Genomic DNA, 24,196 nt, shown 5'->3' with positions numbered 1-24,196 from the left:
ATTTACATGTAATTAACTCTATGTCCCTTTTTCCTTTTAGATTCTTCTGGGAAATATCCTAACGTGAAGGTAAAAACGTTTATGATTTTATCTTGAATTTTGAACTTTGGATTGTCTCATATGTACGTTATTTAGTAATCAAATTCTTTCCAAACCCCATTCAGCCAGCAGTCAGAATGAAAGATTCTGTTCCTAATAAAACAGTCAGAATGAAGGATTTACAAACATCCAGTTCAGGTAAATTTTGCAGTACACAGTTAACTCTGGAAAGAGGGACACTGAAATATTTGAAATGCTCAGTCTTCATACTTCTAACATTTTCTTTGCAAATTTAATTGAAGAATTAGACATACATAAGGCAAATGTTATTGTTGATACCTGTCTTTTGAAACAAAAGATATTTACAAGCATAAGAACAAGAAATTTTTAAAATGTAAGCTTCAACTCAAGATGTTTCTGTCTATATTTCAACACTCTGAAGTTCTCAGTTTGGACTCTCTATACTTCTCAGGAAATCTCAGCGATTAAATTTTAGACTCTAAATTTTTTCCAAGGCCCAAGAATGCTTGTTTGAACTCTAACCTTTCCCTAGAGTAAAACTTCACTTTCTAATATGTCAGTTGTATTTCAGCTGATAATTATTTCATTATAATGTTGTTACACAGATGAATGTAGGCCAATCAGATGTTTTGATTAGCAGACTGTGTGTGTATGTGTGAGTTTGTGGTGTCTTTGATTATTAGAAGTAGGGGAAGTAATCATACTTTAATGACTATTTGATAGACATAATCTTTTGAAACAGTGGTTCTGAAATTTGTTGGCTTTAGGATCCATTTATACTTCTAAAAATTACTGAGAATTCCAAGGAACTTTTGTTTATGTCTATTGATGTTTACTATATGGGAGTTCAGTTGAGTTCAGTCGCTCAGTCGTGTCCGACTCTTTGCGACCCCATGGACTGCAGCACACCAGGCTTTCCTGTTCACCAGCACTCCAGGAGTTTACTCAGACTCACGTCCATCGAGTTGGTGATGCCATCCAACCATCTCATCTTCTGTCTTCGCCTTCTCCTCCCGCTTTCAGTCTTTGACAGCATCAAGGTCTTTTCCATTGAGTCAGTTCTTCACATCAGGTGCCCAAAGAATTGGAGTTTCAGCTTCAGCATCAGTCCTTTCAATGAATGTTCAGGACTGAATTCCCTTCGGATGGACTTGTTGGATCTCCTTGCAGTCCAAGGGACTCTCAAGAGTCTTCTCCGACACTACAGTTCAAAAGCATCAATTCTTCGGTGTGCAGCTTTCTGTACAATCCAACTGTCACATCCACACGTGACTACTGGAAAAACCATAGCTGTGACGAGACAGACCGATGTTAGCAAAGTAACGTCTCTGCTTTTTCATATGCTGTCAAGGTTGGTCGTAGCTTTTCTTCCAAGGAGCAAGCGTCTTTTAATTTCATGGGTGCAGTCACCGTCTGCAGTGATTTGGAGCCCCCCAAAATAAAGTCTGTCACTGTGTCCATTCTTTCCCCATCTATTTGCCATGAAGGGATGGGACCGGATGCCATGATCTTAGTTTTTTGAATGTTGAGTTTTAAACCAACTTTTTCACTCTCCTCTTTCACTTTCATCCAAAGGCTCTTTAATTCTTCTTCGATTTCTACCATAAGGGTGGTGTCATCTGCATATCTGTGGTTATTGATATTTCTCCCAGCTATCTTGATTTCAGCTTGTGCTTCATCTAGCCTGGCATTTTGCATGATGTCCTCTGCATATAAGTTAAAGAAGCAGGGTGACAATATACAGCCTTGACGTACTCCTTTCCCTATTTGGAATCAGTCTGTTGTTCCATGTCCAGTTCTAATTATTGCTTCTTGACCTGCATATAGATTTCTCAGGAGTCAGGTCAGGTGGTCTGGCATTCCCATCTCTTTAAGAATTTTCCAGTTTGTTGTGATCCACACAGTTAAAAGCTTTGGGGTGGTCAATAAAGCAGAAGTAGATGTTTTTCTTGAACTCTCTTGCTTTTTCGATGATCCAGTGCATGATGGCAATTTGATCTCTGGTTCCTCTGCCTTTTCTAAATCCAGCTTGAATATCTGGAAGTTCACGTTTCATGTGCTGTTGAGGCCTGGCCTGGAGAATTTTGAGTATTACTTTGCTAGCGGATGAAATGAGTGCAATCATGCAGTAGTTTGAAAATTCTTTGGCATTGCCTTTCATTGGGATTAGAGTGAAAACTGACCATTTCCAGTCCTGTGGCCTCTGCTGAGTTTTCCAGATTTACTGGCCTATTTAGTGCAGCACTTTCACAGCATCATCTGTTAGGATTTGAAATAGCTCGGCTGCAATTCCATCACCTCCACCTGCTTCGTTCGTAGTGATGCTTCCTAAGGCCCACTTCACTTCACATTCCAGGATGTCTGGCACTAAGTGAGGGGTCACACCATCATGCTTATCTGGATCATGAATATCTTTTCTGTATAGTTTTTGTGTGTGTGTTCTTACCACCTCTTCTTAATATCTTCTGCATCTATTAGGTCCAATCCATTTCTGTCCTTTATTGTGCCCATTTTTGCATGTAATGTTCCCTTGATATCTCTTACTTTCTTGAGGAGATCTCTAGTCTTTCCTATTCTATTATTTTCCTCTATTTCTTTGCATTGATCACTGAGAAAGGCTTTCTTATCTCTCCTTGCTATTCTTTGGAACTCTGCATCCAAACGGGTATATCTTTCTTATTCTCCCTTGCCTTTAGCTTCTCGTCATTTCTCAACTATTTGTAAGGCCTCCTCAGACAACCATTTTGCCTTTTTGCATTTCTTTTTCTCCAGGATGTTCTTGATCAGTGCCTCCTGTACAATGTCACGAGTCTCCATCCATAGTTCTTCAGGCACTCTGTCTATCAAATCTAATCCCTCGAATCTATTTGTCATGTCCGCTGTATAATCCTAAGGGATTTGATTTAGGTCATACCTGAATGGTCTAGTGGTTTTCCCTTCTTTCTTCAATGTAAGTCTAAATTTGGCAATAAGCAGTTCATGATCTGAGCCACAGTCAGCTCCCGGTCTTGTTTTTGGTGACTTTATAAAGATTCTGCATCTTTTGCTGCAAAGAATAGAATCAGTCTGATTTCATCATTGACTATCTGGTGATGTCCATGTGTAGAGTCTTCTCTTGTGTTGTTGGAAGAGGGTGTTTGCTATGACCAGTACGTTCTCTTGGCAAAGCTCTGTTCGCCTTTGTCCTGCTTCATTCTGTACTCCAAGGCCAAATTTTCCTGTTACTCCAGGTATCTCGTGACTTCCTACTATTGCATTCCAGTCCCCTATAGTGAAAAAAACATCATTTTGGGGTGTTAGTGCTAGAAGCTCTTGTAGGTCATCATAGAACCATTTAACTTTAGCCTCTTCCACATAACTGGTCGGGGCATAGACTTGGATTACTGTAATATTGAATGGTTTCCCATGGAAATGAACAGAGATCATTGTGTCATTTCTGAGATTGCATCCAAGTACTGCATTTGGGACTCTTGTTGACTGTGATGGCTACACCATTTCCTCTAAGGGATTTTTGCCCACAGTAGTAGATATAATGGTCATCTGAGTTAAATTCACCCATTCCAGTCCATTTGGGGGCTTCCCTGGTAACTCAGTCAGTAAAGAATCTGCCTGCAGTGCAGGAGACCTGGGTTTGATGCCTGGGTCAGGAAAATCTCCCGAGGAAGGAAATGGCAACCCATTCCAGCGTTCTTGCTTGGAAAATCCTATCGCCAGAAGAGTCTGGCGAGCTACAAGTAGTCCATGGGGTCATAAGCGTCGGATACGACTTAAGGACGAAACCACAAACCAGTCCATTTTAGTTCACTGATTCCTAAAATGTCGATGTTCACTCTTGCCATTTCCTGTTTGACCTCTTCCAATTTGCCTTGATTCATGGACCTAACATTCCAGGTTCCTATGCAGTATTGCTCTTTACAGCCTTGGACTTGACTCCTATCACCAGTCACATCCACAACTACGTGTTGTTTTTGCTTTGGCTCCATCTCTTCATTCTTTCTGGAGTTATTCCTCCACTGATCTCTAGTAGCATATTGGACACCTACTGACCTGGGGAGTTCATCTTTCAGTGTTCTATCTTTTTGCCTTTTCATACTGTTCATGGGATTCTCGAGGCAAGAATACTGAAGTGGTTTGCCATTCCCTTCTCCAGTGGACCATGCTTTGTCAGAACGTTCCAGCATGACCCGTCTGTCTTGGGTGGCCCTTCACAGCATGACTCGCTCATAATTTCATTGAGTTAGACAAGGCTGTGGTCCATGTGATCAGTTTGGTTAGTTTTCTGTGATTGTGGTTTTCAGTCTATCTACCCTCTGATGGATAAGAATAAGAGGCTTATGGAAACTTCCTGATGGGAGAGGCTGACTGAGGGGGAAACTGGGTCTTGTTCTGATGGGTGGGGCCATGCTCAGTAACTCTTCAATCCAATTTTCCGTTGATGGGTGGGGCTGTGTTCCCTCCCTGTTGTTTGACCTGAGGCCAAACTATGGTGGAGGTAATGAAGATAACAGCATCTCCTTCAACAGGTCCCAGGCATGCACTGCTGCACTCAGTGCCCCTGACCCTGCAGCAGGCCACCTCCAACTCTCGCCTCCGCTGGAAACTCCTGGAAAATAAAACTAAAAACCATAAAAATACAGGCACACGCAATCATAATGGCTAATTCCGTTAGTCATTAGAGTTGTGCTATCACATATCCTGTCTCTGGAGAACTCCTGTGTGCACTCAAAACATAATGAGCATGGAAGTGACGTTTAGAGTTGTTGTGAAAATAGTTTTGACCTCTTGGACCCCCGGCCCAGTGGGTCTCTGGACTTCGGAATTCTCAGAGCACACTACAGAACCACCATTTTAAACCATTGGCACTGTTGGATGTGAAATGATAAAGAGGCCCTTGTGTTGACATGGGGTTTAAAGTTTCACTTTTACATTTGTTGCTTGTTTCTTTGATTTCTCTTAAGAAATTTATACCTGACAGTTCCTTTTTTTGAAAGCAAATATTTCTTTTTTGTATTCATTCTTGCCTCATGGTGCTCTGTGCTCTTTGGATCCAGTGTGATCTTAGACTTATCCTATTTTCACGTGGAAACAATTAGTCACCCACAAGACTATCATGTCTCATATAAGTTTATGATGTCTATCCAGGGCTTAAAAAATCAGTTCTGAAGATATTGATAATTTGAGTAAAGACCATCTCATTGTAATTAAAGTTGTCGTTGGTGGTGGTGTTCAGTTGCTAAGTCAGGTCCAACTCTTTGTGAGCCCATGGACTTCAGCACGCTAGGCCTCCCTGTGCCTCACTATCTCCCAGAGTTTGCCCGAGTTCCTATCCATCGCATCAGCGATGCTATCCCACCATCTCATCCTCTGCCGTCCCCTTCTCTGCCTGCCCTCAGTCTTTCCCAGCATCAGGGTCTTTTCCAGTGAGTCGGCTCTTCACATCAAGTGCCCAAAGTATTGGAGCTTTAGTTTCAGCATCAGTCCTTCCAGTGAATATTCAAGGTTGATTTCTCTTAGGATTGATTGGTTTGATCTCTTTGCTGTCCAAGGGACTCTCAGATGTCTTCTCCAGCACCACTCTTTGAAAGCATCAATTCTTCAGTGCTCAGCCTTTTTTATGGTCCAACTCTCACATCTGTACATGACTACTGAAAAAAACGTGGCTTTGACTGTACGGACCTTTGTCAGCAAAGTGATGTCTTTGCTTTTTAATGTTGTCTAGGTTTATAACATTAATTAAAGTAGTATCATTCATTAAAAGTGTTTTTAAAACCATGGTCTCTAGAACACACAGTATTGTAAGACATCATTAAGTGTAAAATAAGGTAGATGTAAATTTTCTTCATAATATATTTGTATGTTGAAAAAATAATTATTGGTCAAGTTCTTATGGAATACAGAATATGTAATAGAAATTGAGTGAATCAAAATCAGTAGTACTAGACAATTAAAAAGTAGAAGAAACGAGACACACTAGTTAACATGTCTTCATGAATGATGGTGACATGTGAGATAGAGTAAGCTGTGAAGGACTAGTGAGTTTCAGGGGAGAGGAGGACATGGAACTGATTCTCTGAAGAAAGACTTTGTACAAGTTAGAGTTTTATTCTTACTCACATTCTAATAAGTGGAGACTTTGTTTTCACATTTTTCAGATGGGGCTTCTACCGCTTTGAGCCTCAATAATAAGACTTGTCAAAGAGCCAGGCATTTGAAAGTTGATGACCAGTGTGCGTTGGTGTCCCAATCGACCAAAAATCAGTCAGCATCCACAGAATTTGGACAGAAGACCATAATAGATAAAATAAAGATGAAGATTGCAGCGCTGTTCCCGGTAGGGAATTACTCACTCCGTCAGCTATGCAAGTCGCAGCTTCCAGGAAACAGAGAAAGCAAAAAAGGTAATGCAGAAGCCCAGAGCACTCAGCTGTGGGCCACCTGGGCATGGCCTTACCATCCTTCTGATGGTTCCAAATTAGATTTTGTGGCAAAATCTACCTTGTGCTGACTCCTTTTATGCAACCTGCAGCCAATCAATACCTCTTAGCAAAGTGTTTGCATTCTCCCTCTGACCATAGTAATACAATAAATAACAAAGAGTTAGGAAAAAGTAAGTTCGTTTAGGCTAGTATTTAGCATACACCTGAGAGTGGGTAGCAGGATTATGTTTAGAACTCTGGGACTAGTTGGGAAACTAGGTAGACATATAGAGATTGCCTTCTCCAAACGTGACTTCGTGGCAATGTTTTTATATAGCTGTGAATTCATAAGTATTAGTTATGATTATATTCAGTATAACTAGAAAAGCAACTGTGATACCAAATACTAAAATATTTCTTGTGTTTTCTGTGACTTCCTATTTTTCAGATTTGACTTTCCCAGTGGGAATGGGAGTCATGGGAAATATGCTACATAGTAGCTCCTTCTCAGCTGTGTCCATGTAGTATATCAACTTGTTTTATTATTTGTACTGAATTAAGAGTTCACAAGGGATGTTGATATAAAGGAGTGCTGTATCATTTAAAAGCAGCATATAGAAAGTCAATTCTGATTCCACAAGGATGCCCAGTCTATTGAGTCTAATAACGTGTTGTCCATAAATACTAATTAATTTAGCGCCCTTAATCAGTCATATGGTCAGGGCTATGGTAAGAAATCATCCACTGTTTCTTTTTTCACTCCTGTACTTTTTTCCTTTCTGTCCTCACTTTTGCATTTACGGAAGATTCTCAGTTATCTGCTAGAATAGAGACTACAAGCTCTAAAATCAACCTGCTTTTTTGTTGTTGTTGTTTTAACCTATACAACTGAGTTGGAGAAGGCAATGGCACCCCACTCCAGTACTCTTGCCTGGAAAATCCCATGGATGGAGGAGCCTGGTAGGCTGCAGTCCATGGGGTCGCTAAGAGTCGGACACGACTGAGCGACTTCACTTTCACTTTTCACTTTCACTCATTGGAGAAGGAAATGGCAACCCACTCCAGTATTCTTGCCTGGAGAATCCCAGGGATGGCGGAGCCTGGTGGGCTGCCGTCTATGGGGTCGCACAGAGTTGGACATGACTGAAGCGACTTAGCAGCAGCATACAACTGAGTCATTTGCTCTTGTTTCTCCATGAGATTGGTAGGTCCAGGAAAAACAAATTCAAATAAAACGCCTACATGAGTCCCTTCAACACTGGACGGTGTGAGATAGGAAAACTACAAAATAGGTAGAAGCCACTTCAGTCAGTTCATGTTGATCACTTTCTTCTCAGTCGATACGTTTTATAAAATAACAAGCAGAATCGACTCCTTCAGGGTCCCTGGATTTGTACATTTATTGGTTTCTTAAAGATTTATTCTATACTGTACCCTGAAAATTTTATATCCTAAATATTTCTGTAAACACTCCCTCAGTTCAGGCCTGCATCAGCTTTTTTTCCCCAGTATTAATGCCTTCAGATTCGTCTTCCTCCGGTTATTCGTATGCCCTTCAGATTCATCCCTCCCGTGGTGTTTAGAGTCACCAATCTCAAAAGCACACGTGACCATGAGGCACTCTGAGTCACATTAATGTCTAGACCTCTTAAAGTGCCACTGATGCTTTCATAATCTGACTTCTGCCCGACTCTCCTTCTCTAGCCCTTTCTGCCCCTTGCTGTAGAATTCTGAACTGCTGCTGATGCCCTTTTCACTTGTCCCTGTTGTCGTCATTGAGTCGTGTCTGATTCTTCGCGGCCCCATGGACCGCAGCACACCAGGCTTCCCTGTCCTTCACCATCTCCTGGCGCTTGCTCAACTCACGTTCATAGAGTCGGTGATGCCACCCAACCATCTCATCCTCTGTCATTCCCTTCTCCTCCCGACTTCAACCTTTCCCAGCATCAGGTCTTTTCTAATGAGTCAGCTCTTCGAATCCAGTGGCCAAAGTACTGGAGCTTCAGCACCAGCGCCAGTCCTTCCAATGAATGTTCAGAACTGACTTTGTTTAGGATTGACTGGTTGGATCTCCTTGCAGTCCAAGGGACTCTCAAGAGTCTTTTCCAGCACGACTGTTGAAAAGCTTCAGTTCTTTGGTGCTCAGTCTTCTTTTTGGTCCAACTCTCACATCCACACATGACTACTGGAAAAGCCTTAGCTTTGGCTAGACAGACTTTTGTTGGCAAAGTAACGTCTCTGGTTTTTAATATGCTAAGTTTGTCACATCTTCTCTTCCAAGGAGCAGGTGTCCTTTAATTTCATGGCTGCAGTCACCATCTGCGTTGATTTTGGAGCCCAAGAAAATGAAGTCTGTCTCTGTTCCCATTGTTTCCCCATCTCTTTGCCACGAAGTGATGGGACCGGATGCCATGATCTTTGTCAGTCCCTGTCTCTTTACTTTGGACAAATATCTACCCTGTGGCGTGTGTGCTTCTCTCCCCGTCTTGCTACAGCCTTCAGTGCTCTCCCTCTCCTGCCCTCTGTGCCCTTGAACTGTGTAAGTCTGTGCTCAGGCATTATCTCTAGAAAAGCCACCCTTGACACCTTTTTCTACATTTTTCATTAAACTCCAGTGTCTAGTGCTGAGCAGAAACCCAAGAAATAATTATTGAATAAGAGACACTGGGGCTCTGTATCACCCTAGAGGGGTGAGGTGGGGAGGGAGATGAGAAGGAGGTTCAAAAGGGGGGATATATGTATACCTATGGCTGATTCATGTTGAGGTTTGACCGAAAACAACAAAATTCTGTAAAGCAGTTATCCTTCAATAAAAAAATTAAAAAAAAAAAAAAACCACTGTATATACCAAGGTGGCTTTTAAGAGCTTGTCCTCTGCAGTCTAGGAGCCAAGAGGATAGACATGTGAAGAAATAATTTACAGTTCGGATCTATATCTATCACTAGGAAAATGTAGAAAGATACACTAGAAAAATCTTTAAAGTACTAAGGTAGCTACAAGGAAAGGCATACCTCTTTATCAGGGGAAAGATGGCAGTAATCAAAGACAACTTCACAAAGCAGGTTGAGCGTTAAAAGATGAAAAATAATTTGTCGGAAGAATAGAGGGAAGCATTTCAGATGAAGGAACTGATAAAAGCTAAAAAGTAAGAAGAATTTTGTAAACCATGAATAATGTTGCAGTTGAAGCTTGGCATGTTGTTAAAAAGGTCCTGTTATTAAGTAGAGAAGAGAATATGTTGTGACTTTTTATGTCTGTCCTGCATTTTGAACTTTTGTTTGGTTTCTGATTGTTTTGTTCACTGATGTTTGGATGAATCTGTGAATGAATCTTTGAGCTGTTTGTGTGCCTGTAACCTGGTGACATCTGGTATTTCCCAAACGGTTTGTTGAAGTTTTTAGGTCATTGGAAGTAGTTCTTAAAGAAGTAAATATTCAGCAGAAGAATAAGATTGATTTAATCTGTCATTTGATACAATATTTTAGATCTATGTTTTAAATGAGGATTATGTCTTTATCTAAACATTCTAAGTAATTTTAACTAAACATGCAGATCTGTCAAGAGAACTAGACTTGGAAATGATAACAGAGGAAAAACAAGAAAAACTTGATGAAGATGAAAATAACCATTCACAGGTATGTAAAACTGTAAATTTGATTTCTGGTGTAGTACTGTATGAGAAAATGTGTATCCAACAAGGCAAATTAGAATGGAAAGGTAAGTTAAAACCCATCACAAATGAATTAAAGCGGAAGTTCAGTGAAATTTGTGAGGGATACAAAATTACCGTTTGTCCTGAGGAAGATCCACTACATGATCTAAAGAAGGAGCAAACAAAAAGGAAATATCTCCTAATCTCACAAATTATATACTTGATTGTGAGGAAAAAGATGCATTTGGAGTATCTGTCTCTCTAGTATTCCAAGCATTTCCTGAACAAAAAGAACCCAGTCTCAAAAATGTTTTTCTGTGGCCTGTAAACTCTGGGTCCCTTGGATAGACTTGTCGGTCATCTTCAAAGCTTTGTTTCCCTGAAAATAAAGTAGACTTTGAAAATTATCAACTAGACATTGAACATGTGTTTATCAAAATTGAGGAGATTTTTTATAATGATACAGAAAATAAAAAAGTAGGAGAGCCGGTAGTTACAGTCGAAGTGAAAGACCAAGACGTTGATATGCAAATGCCACAAAATATGAGGCAAGATCCTGCTAATCGGAAATTAGACATGGGACAGGCATGTCATTTTAGCCTGTGGCTTGTCTGCTCTGGTAAGATGAAACATATAATTCAAATAAAAATTCACGTTCCCCTTGCTGTTGTTAAAATACTGATCTGAAAAATAAAGCAATACAGGACTGGTTACAGAAGCCAGTGCATGCAGATAATTGCAGTGCTAGTGACAATAAAAGCATGGAACCTGAATTAGAAAATGGGAATTCTTCTCCACTTAATAGTCACAGCGCATCTGAAGTATATGTAAATGAATAATTAGAGAAGGATATGCAGAGGTTTAAGAGTGAAATAGACATGTTAAAAGTAGAGTTGCTGGCTCTGGAAAAAGAGAAAATTCAAATTCCAAAAGAGGTGGAGCTTCATTTTCTCTTGCTTTGGTTTTTCTCTTTCTTGATGATGTGGTCCATTTTGATTTTCCACTTATGAATAAAGCAGGGTCATCCAAAGAGGTAATTGTGTAGAAATAAATTATTATCTCAATAATAGAAATTCAGGAAACTATTTTCATGGCTTTTGTCCTTCAATTCTAATATCTAATTCTTCTCTGTCAGTCTTTCATATGGACGGGGAAACTCATTTAGCTATGTACCATGTGATCTTCTGAGCCAGAATAAGCACCAAGGAAATTGCTTAAGAAGTATAATCAGCTAGGGTTTTGCATTTTTTTTTCCCTTTAACTCTGTTGGGTTAAATATAAGTTGTATTTCCATAGAATGGGAAGAAAGGACTGACTGAGAGATGGGACATGAACACGTGTTCCCTCTAATCTCTTCATTGTGGTTGAATATGTGTGATCTTCTCTGCTTTCCGCAGTCACTGGGCACATGGGTTTCCAGCATGGCTGCTTCAGGATCTTTTTAATAACAAATACACGTGCTCGCACATGTGCTTTAATTGGCACTCTCAGATGTTTCTTTTGAGACAGACCTTTCCATTATGCTGTTTACTAAAATGTAGAAAGTTTTGACATGTGTGATTTTGTTACATAGTTGTGTGTGTGTGTGAAAGTTGCTCAGTCATGTCCAGCTCTTTGCGAACCCTAGGACTGTAGCCTGCCATGCTCCTCTGTCCATGGAGTTCCCCAGGCCAGAAAGAATACCAGAGTGGGTAGCTGTTCCCTTCTCTGGGGGATCTTCCTAACCCAGGGATCAAACCCAGGTCTCCCACATTGAAGGTGGATTCTTTAACATTTGAGCTACCAGGGAAGCCCATAGGTAGTATAAACCCTGAGCAAAAAAGAAAAAAAAAATTAAGTGTTTATTTACAAAGGAGAAGACCGAGTTTTGAGATGCTGTGAGATTTTTCTTTCTTCAGTAATAGGTTTTTTAAATTGTTGTTTGCACTTTTGTATAAGAGGTGCTTTGACTAAGTTTGAACAACAGACAAAAAAAACAAAAAAAAGAAACAGAAATAAACCTCTATGTATTCTCCTGTAAAAGAAAAAAAGGGAGATGATCCCTACCCCCAACTAAGGCAATGAATTACTGTGAGAAAGTCACGCTTTTAACTTATCTGATTAATCTGATGATTTATTTGGTAATGTATCACATTCAGTGTTCTAGAATTGTATCATCTCTTTTGGTGCCATAAAATGCTAGGGCCTGCCAGTTTAGGGGCCTTAAACAAAACCTTGAATATTTTTTTATTTTATTGCTGTTTTTGGTAAATAGTGGGGCAATAGTAGATAATTCTAACAGAAGCAGAAGATATTAAGAAGAGGTGGCAAGAATACACAGAAGTACTGTACAAAAAAGATCTTCATGACCCAGATAATCATGATGGTGTGATCCCTCACCTAGAGCCAGACATCCTGGAATGTGAAGTTAAGTGGGCCTTAGAAAGCATCACTACGAACAAAGCTAGTAGAGGTGATGGAATTCCAGTTGAGCTATTTCAAATCCTGAAAGATGATGCTGTGAAAGTACTGCACTCGACAGGCCAGCAAATCTAGAAAACTCAGCAGTGGCCACAGGACTGGAAAAGGTCAGTTTTCATTCCAATCCCAAGGAAAGGCAATGCCAAAGAATGCTCAAACTACCACACAATTGCACTTATCTCACACGCTAGTCAAGTAGTGCTCAAAATTTTCCAAGCCAGCCTTCAGCAATACGTGAACTGTGAACTTCCAGATGTTTAAGCTGGTTTTAGAAAAGGCAGAGGAACCAGAGATCAAATTGCCAACATCCTCTGGATCATCGAAAAAGCAAGAGAGTCCCAGAAAAACGTCTGTTTCTGCTTTATTGACTATGCCAAAGCCTTTGACTGTGTGGATCACAACAAACTGTGGAAAATTCTGAAAGAGATGGGAATACCAGACCATCTGACCTGCTGAGAAACCTGTATGCAGGTTAGGAAGCAACAGTTAGAATTGGACATGGAACAACAGACTGGTTCCAAATAGGAAAAGGAGTACGTCAAGGCTGTATATTGTCACACTGCTTATTTAACTTATATGCAGAGTACATCAAGAGAAACGCTGGGCTGGAAGAAACACAAGCTGGAATCAAGATTGCCGGGAGAAATATCAATAACCTCAGATATGCCGATGACACTACCCTTATGGCAGAAAGTGAAGAACTAAAGAGCCTCTTGACAAAAGTGAAAGAGGAGAGTGAAAAAGTTGGCTTAAAGCTCAACGTTCAGAAAACTAAGATCATGGCATCTGCTCCCATCACTTCATGGCAAATAGATGGGGAAACAATGGAAACAGTGTCAGACTTTATTTTTTGGGGCTCCAAAATCACTGCAGATGGTGATTGCAGCCAAGAAATTAAAAGACACTTACTCCTTGGAAGGAAGGTTATGGCCAACCTAGATAGCATATTTAAAAGCAGAGACATTACTTTGCCAACAAAGGTCCATCTAGTCAAGGCTGTGGTTTTTCCAATGGTCATGTATGGATGTGAGAGTTGGACGGTGAAGAAAGCTGAGCGCCGAAGAATTGATGCTTTTGAACTGTGGTGTTGGAGAAGACTCTTGAGAGTCCCTTGGACTGCAAGGAGATCGAACCATTCCATCCTAATGGAGATCAGTCCTGGGTGTTCATTGGAAGGACTGATGTTCAAGCTGAAACTCCAATATGTTGGCCACCTCATGTGAAGAGTTGACTCATGAGAAAAGACCCTAATGCTGGGAAGGGTTGGGGGCAGGAGGAGAAGGGGACGACAGAGGATGAGATGGTTGGATGGCATCACCGACTCGATGGACATGGGTTTGGGTAAACTCCGGGAGTCGGTGATGGACAGGGAGGCCTGGCGTGGTGCGATTCATGGGGTCGCACAGAGTCAGACACAACTGAGTGACTGAACTGAACTGAATAGGAATTATTTCTATACCCTCTAGCTGTAAGGTTTGATGCTTATTGAATGTGGAATTGGGAAGCATTACTTATATTCCAGAATTCCACACGAACTATCAACTCCTCAGTTTCATTCTGCTCCTTGTGTTTTGGTAAACTTTCATTCATTTAATTTAATGAACACTTTTTTGCTATCTCCCAGATCTAAGTGAAAAAAGAATTGTAAAAGGCAGAGGGGAAAGAATAGCTTTAGTTCAGAGAGAAGAATGTTTCCTTTCTGAGGCGCGAAGGTGTCACATCCTCTACATCTGGCTGTTTAGTGGAAAATGCAGGTGGTAGAGACTGAAGAGGACAGATTTTGTGTCTTTGTCTTTTTATTTCTCTGTCTCTGCCAGTCAGATGGGGAAGACTGAATATGAATAATTGCATCTTATTAAGAAAACCGTTTTTGAAATTTTGGGAATTTTGTTTCATTTCCTCAAACAGAAAGGAACAGATTTTACAAAAATGTCAGTGGATTGTAAGTGATAAAATTAAAATAAACACAAAAATATTTTTATCACTTAAATTCAGGGCAAACGCTGAGGCAAATGATAAAATTGAAAACAAAGATCTTTATAATAAAGAAGTATCAAGTATTCTTAGTGTCAAGCTTTCATTAAAGGTTGAAGAAGAAAAGAAGCACAAAAGTAGTGAAGTGGAAGTATCAGACAACATATGCGATGCTGCTGATGAGAGTGGATTGATTCAGCAGAGAAGGAGTGGAGGAAACAGCAACCAGGAGTTTCCTGATGTGGAGAATGAAGGTTCTGATAGGTAATCCTATAGCAATATTTAACAGCAGGTCACTTGTTATTTTCCTATAAAATAATTTCTAACTTGAGCTAATGTTTGTGATGTACAGATTTTATATTTTACTAAAGACATAGTTATTTTTAATACTCTTCTCCTTTAGCCTTATTACTAGAGTTCCTTTGTTAACATACCACCATGTTACATATTAGAGTATTCTGGATTTGACTGCATACTTGCCTTAATCAGTGTGTTGTATATTTGAATTTGTTTTGTCACTAATGAACATCCTTTCATTTCAGTCTGAGGACTTCTTTCAGCATTTCTTATGAGGCGGGACTAGTGGTGATGAACTCCATCAGGTTTGCTTTGTCTGGAAAAGTTTTTATTTCTCCTTCATTTATGAAAGACAACGTTTCTGGCTAGAGGACTCTTGGTTGGCAGGGTTTTTTCTCCTAGCGCTTTGAGTATGTCCATGGATGGAGGCCAAATTGCTGTTGGTGGCGGGAGAACCGATGAGGCATTGGTCTTTCAGCCATGATGCTGCTGTCACCACATCATGCAGGTGGTTTAAAAGTAAACTCTCCTCCCTTGGCCAGATATTTCCTTGATTTCTTCTTTCATGGTATATGTGCCTCATGTCATTTAAAATACCACCTAAATTAAGTGTTACTTTTTTCTCTGAATTCTCTTTTTAATTTATTTTTGGCTGCACTGGGTCTTTGCTGCCGCAATGCTTGGGCTTCACAGTGTGGTGGCTTCTCCTGATGCTGAACGTGGGCTCTAGGGTGCTGGCTTCAGTAGCTGTGGAGCACGGTCTAGTTGCACCATGGCATGCGGGATCTTCCCTGACCAGGAATCGAACCCCTGCCCCCTTTATTGGCAGGTGGACTCCTAAGCACTGAACCACCAGGGAAATCCCTAAATTCACCATTATTATATTTAGTAGCAAAATGAAAAATATAGTGTAAATCTAATTATGACTCCCATGTCTAAGAGTCAAGTCACTTAGCCAGTGGATTCCAGGTTTTCAGTGTAGCCCTTGAGGTTCTTCTCAATGTCTTTCCAGATGCATCTCTCTGCTTTCTTCCATGTATTTTGTACTCTTCCTTCCAGGTTCCTAGGAAGCAACCTAAATGCCCTGTGCCTGATGTTGGTGATCACATTCAAATCTCCAAGTAGAAAGATTTTCTCCCTTTTCTGTTTCTCATGACCTCCTCTCTTCACTTCTTCTGGAAATCCTTCCTTATTTCACTGGTCACTTTCATATGTCAACTTTTATGTATCATATTGTCTCATAATTTTATATCTGTGTTTGAAGGAAGAATTTGTTTTCTTGCATGTGGTTGGTACTTCATAACTGTTTTGTGAGTTAATCAAAGACTTAAGATGGGCAAGAGTTGGCATTTTACAAGAATTGTTTTTTTTATTCTTTATCTGTTGAATTATTAGAAAACATTGGGTTTTTTTGTGGACTTTTTAAAGTAGCAATCCTGGCGTGCACAGGAAGAGAGTAAAGAAAAAGAACAATGACAAACGGACACCGGAAGAACGTGTGATTGCACCAATATTTGAAAAGACCGATTCACTGACTGGTGATCTGCTGCACGTGAATGATGACAGCATTTTAAGGGAAGTAGATCGGGGTGATGACAGGTACATTCTACAGATTCCTTGTTTGTAGGGGGAGAAATATTAGCACTGAATACTTCTTCTGGAAATAGAGCAGCGTTATACAGTGCTCAGGCCAAGACAAGAGATTGCTCAACTCTAGTGGACGAACACTGCTGAAAGGTTAAGGTGAGGACCAGTGCCTTTGGCCAGAAGTCATTTCAGTAAATAGTCCCCTTGGAAGCTGGACTGTAGTGAATACACATAAACATCCCTTAAGAAATGTTACTGGGACAGGCAATGAAGAACTGGATGGTAACTGAAGAGGAATGTGGAGTTCAAAGGCGTTTCTTGTTTTATGTTAAGAAGGGAGCTTTTATTTATTTATTTTTTTTAATAAATTTATTTATTTTAGTTGGGGGCTAATTACTTTACAATATTGTAATAGTTTTTGCCATACATTGACATGAATCAGCCATGGGTTTACATGTGTTCCCCTTCCTGGACCCCCCACCCACCTCCCTCCCCATCCCATCCCTCTGGGTCATCCCATTGCCCCGGCCCTGAGCCCTTGTCTCATGCATCGAACCTAGAATGGTGTTCTGTTTCACATATGATAATATACATGTTTCAATGCTATTCTCCCAGAACGTCCCACCCTCACCTTCTCCGAGTCCATAAAATTGTTCTATGCATCTGTGTCTCTTATTCTGTCTCGCATATAGGGTTATCGTTACCATCTTTCAAATTCCATATATATGCATTAGTATACTGTATTGTTGTTTTTCTTTCTGGCTTACTTCACTCTGTATAATGGGCTCCAGTTTCATCCATCTCAGTAGAACCGATTCAAATGTATTTTTTTTAATAGCTGAGTAATATTCCATTGTGTATATGTACCACAGCTTCCTTATCCATTCGTCTGCTGATGGACATCTAGGTTGCTTCCATGTCCTGGCTATTGTAAACAGTGCTGCGATGAACATTGGGGTACACGCGTCTCTTTCAATTCTGGTTTCCTCGGTATGTATGCCCAGCAGTGGGATTGCTGGGTCATATGGCAGTTCTATTCCCAGTTTTTTAAGGAATCTCCACACTGTTCTCCATAGTGGCTGTACTAGTTTGCATTCCCACCAACAGTGTAAGAGGGTTCCCTTTTCTCCACACCCTCTCCAGCATTTATTGCTTGTAGACTTTTGGATAGCAGCCATTCTGACTGGTGTGAAATGATACCTCATTGTGGTTTTGATTTGCATTTCTCTAATAATGAGTGATGTTGAGCATCTTTTCATGTGTTTGTTAGCTATCTGTATGTCTTCTTTGGAGAAGTGTCTGTTTAGTTCTTTGGCCCATTTTTTGATTGGGTCGTTTATTTTTCTGGAATTCAGCTGCAGAAGTTGCTTGTATATTTTTGAGATTAATTGTTTGTCTGTTGCTTCGTTTGCTATTATTTTCTCCCATTCTGAAGGCTGTCTTTTCAGCTTGCTTATAGTTTCCTTTGTTGTGCAAAAGCTTTTAATTTTAATTAGGTCCCATTTGTTTATTTTTGCTTTTATTTCCAATATTCTGGGAGGTGGGTCATGGAGGATCCTGCTGTGATTTATGTCAGAGAGTGTTTTGCCTATGTTTTCCTCTAGGAGTTTTATAGTTTCTGGTCTTACGTTTAGATCTTTAATCCATTTTGAGTTTATTTTTGTGTACAGTGTTAGGAAGTGTTCTAGTTTCATTCTTTTACAAGTGGTTGACCAGTTTTCCCAGCACCACTTGTTAAAGAGATTGTCTTTTCTCCATTGTATATTCTTGCCTCCTTTGTCGAAGATAAGGTGTCCATATGTGCGTGGGTTTATCTCTGGGCTTTCTATTTTGTTCCATTGATCTATATTTCTATCTTTGTGCCAGTACCATACTGTCTTGATGACTGTGGCTTTGTAGTAGAGCCTGAAGTCAGGCAGGTTGATTCCTCCAGTTCCATTCTTCTTCCTCAAGATTGCTTTGGCTATTCGAGGTTTCTTATATTTCCATACAAATTGTGAGATGATTTGTTCTACTTCTGTGAAAAATACCGTTGGTAGCTTGATAGGGATTGCATTGAATCTATAGACTGCTTTGGGTAGTATACTCATTTTCACTATATTAATTCTTCCAATCCATGAACACGGTATATTTCTCCATCTGTTTGTGTCCTCTTTGATTTCTTTCATCAGTGTTTTATAGTTTTCTATATATAAGGCTTTTGTTTCTTTAGGTAGATATATTCCTAAGTATTTTATTCTTTTTGTTGCAATGGTGAATGGTATTGTTTCCTTAATTTCTCTTTCTGTTTTCTCATTATCCTACTCAAACTCTTCCAGAAAATTGCAGAAGATGGTAAACTTCCAAACTCATTCTATGAGGCCACCATCACCCTAATTCCAAAACCAGACAAAGATGTCACAAAAAAGGAAAACTACAGGCCAATATCACTGATGAACATAGATGCAAAAATCCTTAATAAAATTCTAGCAAACAGAATCCAACATCATATTAAAAAGATCATACATCATGACCAAGTGGGCTTTATCCCAGGAATGCAAGGTTTTCTTAACATCCGCAAATCAGTCAATGTAATACACCACATTAACATATTGAAAGAAAAAAACCATATGGTTATCTCAATAGATGCAGAAAAAGCCTTTGACAAAATTCAGCATCCATTTATGATAAAAACCCTCCAGAAAGCAGGAATAGAAGGAACATATCTCAACATAATAAAAGCTATATATGACAAACCCACAGCAAACATTATCCTCAATGGTGAAAAATTGGAAGCATTTCCCCTAAAGTCAGGAACAAGGCAAGGATGCCCACTTTCACCACTACTATTCAACATAGTTTTGGAAGTTTTGGCCACAGCAATCAGAGCTGAAAAAGAAATAAAAGGAATACAGATAGGAAAAGAAGAAGTAAAACTCTCACTGTTTGCAGATGACATGATCCTCTACATAGAAAACCCTAAAGACTCTACTAGAAAATTACTAGAGTTGATCAATGAATATAGTAAAGTTGCAGGATATAAAATTAACACACAGAAATCCCTTGCATTCCTATACTCCAAGAAGGGAGCTTTTAGAGTATATATGCTATTGGGAATGAGCCAGCAGAAGACGTATTTATTTAGTTTAATCTTGTTTGCATTTCCATACTAGAAAGCTTATTGATTATATGACATTATCTTTAAAGTATTACAGTAAACTAATTCTACATAATACTTCTGTTCATGTATAGTTTTATGGTAAGGGCTTTTTCATTGGTCTGATGTGTAATATTCCTATGTAATGGAATATGCAGATGATTACTTAAGTTAATTCTATCATATATAGATTTTCAAAAATTACATAATTGTGAATTTACACTTAGGCTATACTGAATAGGATATGGTCATTTCTTGATGATTCTAGTTGATAGTAACATGGTGAGTAGCTATGATTTCGTAAGGTACTCTGAAACATCACATCATATTAACTTCATAGTTGTTTATAGATTCCAGAGGAAAGGGAACATTTTATTTATATTCAATAGAAAAACAATTATTAACAGTCTTTCACAAATTATTTCTTTTGGATGATAAAGATCTAAATGACAAAAACCGTGCTTCCTGTACTAAGCAGGTCATTAACACATGTTGTGTGCTCAATACATGTATGTCAGGTGCATGAAGAAACAGCAGAATGGTTGAATGAATGCCTATCGATGAATTTCTTTACAAAAAACAAAACTTGATTGACAGTAGATTTCCAGTCTTGCCTACCTCTGAAGTCTTTTTAATTTTTGAGAAATATGTTTTAAGTTTCAGAAATCGTTATTTGTAGCTATAGCTAGACCTGAAATGATACTATAGATTCATTTGCTAGTGTATTACTTAAAAAGACTTTTCAATATTACTTTCTCAGCATAGTCTAGAAGAGCAGTGTGGCAGCCAGACTCCCTGGGTTTGGATTCTGGGTCTGTTGGTGACATGCTGAGTGGGCTCGGGCACATTTCTCAGCCTCTGTGCGCTCCATGTCTTCCTATCCTGTCTCTCAGAGTGACTGCGAGGATCAACATGCCCTTAAGACACGTCAAGCATTTCTAATAATGCCTGGCCGATGCATAGGACATCCTCAAAAAGCTAATATCTTGGTTACTCCAATGGGTTTCTTTCTTAGAAGGACTGAAGGGATACCTCCCAGATAGGTCATATTGCCATAAAAGTTCTTATTGAAAAGGACAGGTGCAAAAGACACTGGTATACTGTTTCCTATCACACAACGCAGGTAACTTTATGCTTTTCCTTCCCCTTGGATCTACTTTAATACTTTATTAATATTACTGATATATTTTCTGTGTCCTTTAATGCTGCTCTTACTTATTTCTGCATCCTTTATAGACAGTTACTTACCAATGCAGAGTTTATATAAAAAAGAAAAGTTTAGGTATTGTTTGTATTTTTGAATATCTAATATTAGCCTGAAAAGAATCATTTGTTCTTTTAGGCCTGCAAGGAAAACACCGTATGAAAAGAAGAAGGTATAGTAAAAAAAAAATGAACTTTCAAAAATATTATCCTTGTCGAAAATACTTTGTAAAAGGAATAGTGGTAAAATAGAAAACCTTCCTTTGTTGTAGGGAAGTTTACTTTGCACACATCATTTAGAAACACTGTTGATAAAGTTATCCTTTTGATAAAAATCTCTTAAGAAATGTCTGTTTTTGTTTTGATACAGAGATTTATCACCTCTGTACACTCAGTATATTTTATACATATTTTAAGGACATTGTGAAACAGTATTATTTATGTGTAGGTCAAAGAACAAATTAATTACGGGAACGACCTGGATGACTTAACTCAGTCGTCTGAGACTGTTTCTGAGGATGGTGACGTGCTTTACTCTACGAATTCCATGTTGCAAGTAGAACCTCTCGACGTGGGGTGTAAAGGTAGGACTGCAGTGTAAATGTTAACAGAAAGCCTGTCTGTGTGTCGAGTAGTGATATATGCACACCTTGTCAGTACTGCTCTAGAGCCAGGGATATGTTACAGTGCTGTGCATCTTAGAAGTATATCTTGCATTAAAAGGACATGAAAGTGAGTGTGTACTCTGAGCCACAGGCCTATGATCCTTCTCACTCACTGTACCTTCTGTTGACTCTTCTTCTTTCCTGTGCCTTCACCCTCGGTCAGGTCAGCATCACTTTCCTTCTAGAGTAACTGAAATAATCTCAGGACTTCTTTCCCTGCCACTCCACCTGGCAGAACCTCTGTCTGCACAGCAACTGTAATTATTGCCTATTTTTAAACATTCAGGTCTCATCATGCTACCCCCTTGCTTCAAGCCCAACTGTTGCCTCTCTTTGCTGTGAAGTTAAAGGTCACAATTGTGTAGTTCCATCTGGTTTTAGTTTTTACCCTTCTTTCTACTGAATTTTAGAATCAGCTTGTCAGTTTCCTAAAATGTCTGTTGGTCTTAACGTTTTCATTTTCCTTCAGTTTAAAAAACTTTGTACTTTCTCTTTTCGTGACCTCTTTGATCCAAGGGTTATTTAGATCCGTGTGATTTAATTTCCAAATATTGAGAGTTTTCCAGAGATCCTTCTGTGCTCTTGCTTCTCAAGACTTGTTAGGTGCATCCATAGGGGCCCTGGGGCTAGAGCTGATTATTTCCTGCCTTGGAGGCAAGACCTGGCTGACTACCCTGTTCATTCTGCCGGTAAGTAGTTTTTCCAGCCTGGTTCAGGAGAATAGGTAGAATTCCTGGGAGTGAGTGAGCACCAGGCACGGTTTCCTGTAGTCTTTTCAGCTGGCTTCTCCCTGGTCTCAGGTGGTTTCTCACACATGTGCACTGTTCGTTCCTCTGCTTAATACCCGCGGGGCTCCTCCTTAGATCTCCAGGGTCCTTCTTCTGTGTCCCACTCCCTCCTCTCCACGGTTCTGACCTGTGATGTCTGCCCACGTTGGTTTCCCCAGACTCTCAGCTTCATCACCTCCACTTGGGGAGCGTGGTGGACTCAGCTGCCATTCCTTCTCCTCGTGTTGGGGCCTGGAAATTCTCTCCAGGCCATGAGCTGGGGCGTTCCTTAGGGTAACCTCCATCATTGTCCTGCATTCCCTGAAGGCCTTTGTCATGAAAATCATCGTTTAACGTATTTTGTCCGTGTTGTTCTTGCTTGCTCCACTCAGGAAGGTAAATCGGTAGCTGCTCCCTCTGTCTTGGTTAGAAACATATGGTGGCTGGAGACTGACCCCAGGCTTGTTCCTCCTACTCTGCTCACTACTTCCTGCTCATCCTTCATTGCTCAGTGTGACATCTCTTCCCCAGGGAACTCTTTCCTGGACCCAATCTGTGTCAAGTTCTGTTATGTTATCATAAAACTCTCTTTTCTTACAGTATCTCTCTGAGGTCATAATTATCTGATTTGTCTTTCTCTTGTACTACACTTCAAGCTAAACAAGAGCCGGGGGCATCTGTTTTATCTCAGACCTTAGAAGAATGTCTTCCACATTATAGACAATATTTGTTCAGTGCCTGGATGACTGACTGTGAAAGGCACAGTCCTTTATATTCAAAAATTACGCACATAAATTTTTGTTTGTTTGTTTCTATCTTTGTTTTCTTTGTCACGCAGATTCTGGTCGCTTGTTGAAAATGCAGGGTGCAGTTTTTTCCCATGAAAGGTTAGTAGATTTTCGAAGAAGCCACTGTGAACTACTTAGAGGAGAAATTCACAAAATGAAAAGTAAGGTTTGTGGGCTACAAAAAGAGCTGTCAGAAAGCAAAGAAATGAAATCATAGTTAGAACATCAGAAAGCAGAGTGGGAACAAGAGCTCGGCAGCTTGAGGTACCATACATCTCGCTTTTAAAGAAATATTTGAACTGTTGTTTCATTTAATACTGCAAAGATGTAGGCGTGTTATAAGGACTAACTTATCCTCTTGGATTTTACAGGGGAGAAAACGTATTGAGTGTGAAATTCTTGGAAATAATATAGCAGGTTCTTAACAGTGAATGCTTCTAATAACTTAATGTATATTTTTCCAAATCATCATTTTCATGACCATACAGGAGTCCACCATATTGGAAACCAAATTGACTTATTTACCAAATTGACTTTCAGTTGTTTTTCACTTTTCTGTATTCTATTTAATACTGCAAGGAACATCTTTTCTATAAATTCATTTCTACCTTTTAAAATTATTTTGAATACATTTTTCTATAATAATATTGGTTAAAGAATGAGAAGTTTTAAAAAGGTCTGTGACCTATATTTCTAAACTATTCTTCAGAAAGTTTACATTACTTTACATTCCCACCCACAGATGTATGAAGTAGCCATTTTTCTCAAGACAAAAAAACCCACAAAATTTTATGCGATTTTATTCTTAACCCTTTGTGTGAAAACAATGATCATTATTAAGTGTTTTTCATTGTATCCCCCCCATTTTTATTATTTTAAAGATTGTGAAGAAGGAATGCAAGTTATTGCAGCAGCAGCGAATAATCCCGTGATTTTCTAAGAGTTCTCTAAATTTTTCAGATTCACCTTAAAGCAAGAAGAAGAGAATAGAAGAAATGCTAATATGTCATATGAAAAAAATAGGGAGCAGTTAAGAAAAGCAGACGAATATACTAAAGAAGTTGAAATGAAACAACTAGAACTCACTCTCCGAGCACTCAGAATGGAGCTGAAGACTAGGAGAAATAATCGGAATCAGGTAGAGTAATCTTTGGTGAAAATTTCAAATTTCTAACACTATTTCATCAATA

General features: G+C 39.4%; 1 protein-coding gene across 8 annotated transcripts in view; it reads left to right on the top strand.

Annotated features, from left to right (window-relative positions):
- The window catches only part of LOC145532133 (ankyrin repeat domain-containing protein 26-like), a 77,618-nt gene that overhangs the window by 29,380 nt on the left and 24,042 nt on the right, over positions 1-24,196 (top strand). For 2 of the 8 annotated variants that reach the window (XM_081556558.1, XM_081556550.1), the window contains exons 12-21: positions 41-69; positions 165-237; positions 6,213-6,458; positions 10,030-10,112; positions 14,676-14,827; positions 16,289-16,459; positions 20,926-20,959; positions 21,235-21,370; positions 23,057-23,105; positions 23,967-24,144. In XM_081556558.1, the coding sequence (XP_081412684.1) occupies positions 41-69; positions 165-237; positions 6,213-6,458; positions 10,030-10,112; positions 14,676-14,827; positions 16,289-16,459; positions 20,926-20,959; positions 21,235-21,370; positions 23,057-23,105; positions 23,967-24,144 (1,151 nt within the window). Of the gene's footprint in view, positions 1-40; positions 70-135; positions 238-6,212; positions 6,459-10,029; positions 10,113-14,675; positions 14,828-16,288; positions 16,460-20,925; positions 20,960-21,234; positions 21,371-23,056; positions 23,106-23,966; positions 24,145-24,196 lie in introns of all 8 variants that reach the window. The other 6 variants (XM_081556557.1, XM_081556554.1, XM_081556552.1 and 3 more) reach the window with 5 other exon arrangements.

Source organism: Giraffa tippelskirchi, chromosome 13 (genome assembly GCF_054371585.1).
Source record: "Giraffa tippelskirchi isolate mGirTip1 chromosome 13, T2T-mGirTip1v1.2.pri, whole genome shotgun sequence".
Taxonomy (NCBI): domain Eukaryota; kingdom Metazoa; phylum Chordata; class Mammalia; order Artiodactyla; family Giraffidae; genus Giraffa; species Giraffa tippelskirchi.
Note: the sequence above shows the minus strand (reverse complement) of the source record. Positions and strands in the feature narration are given on the sequence as shown.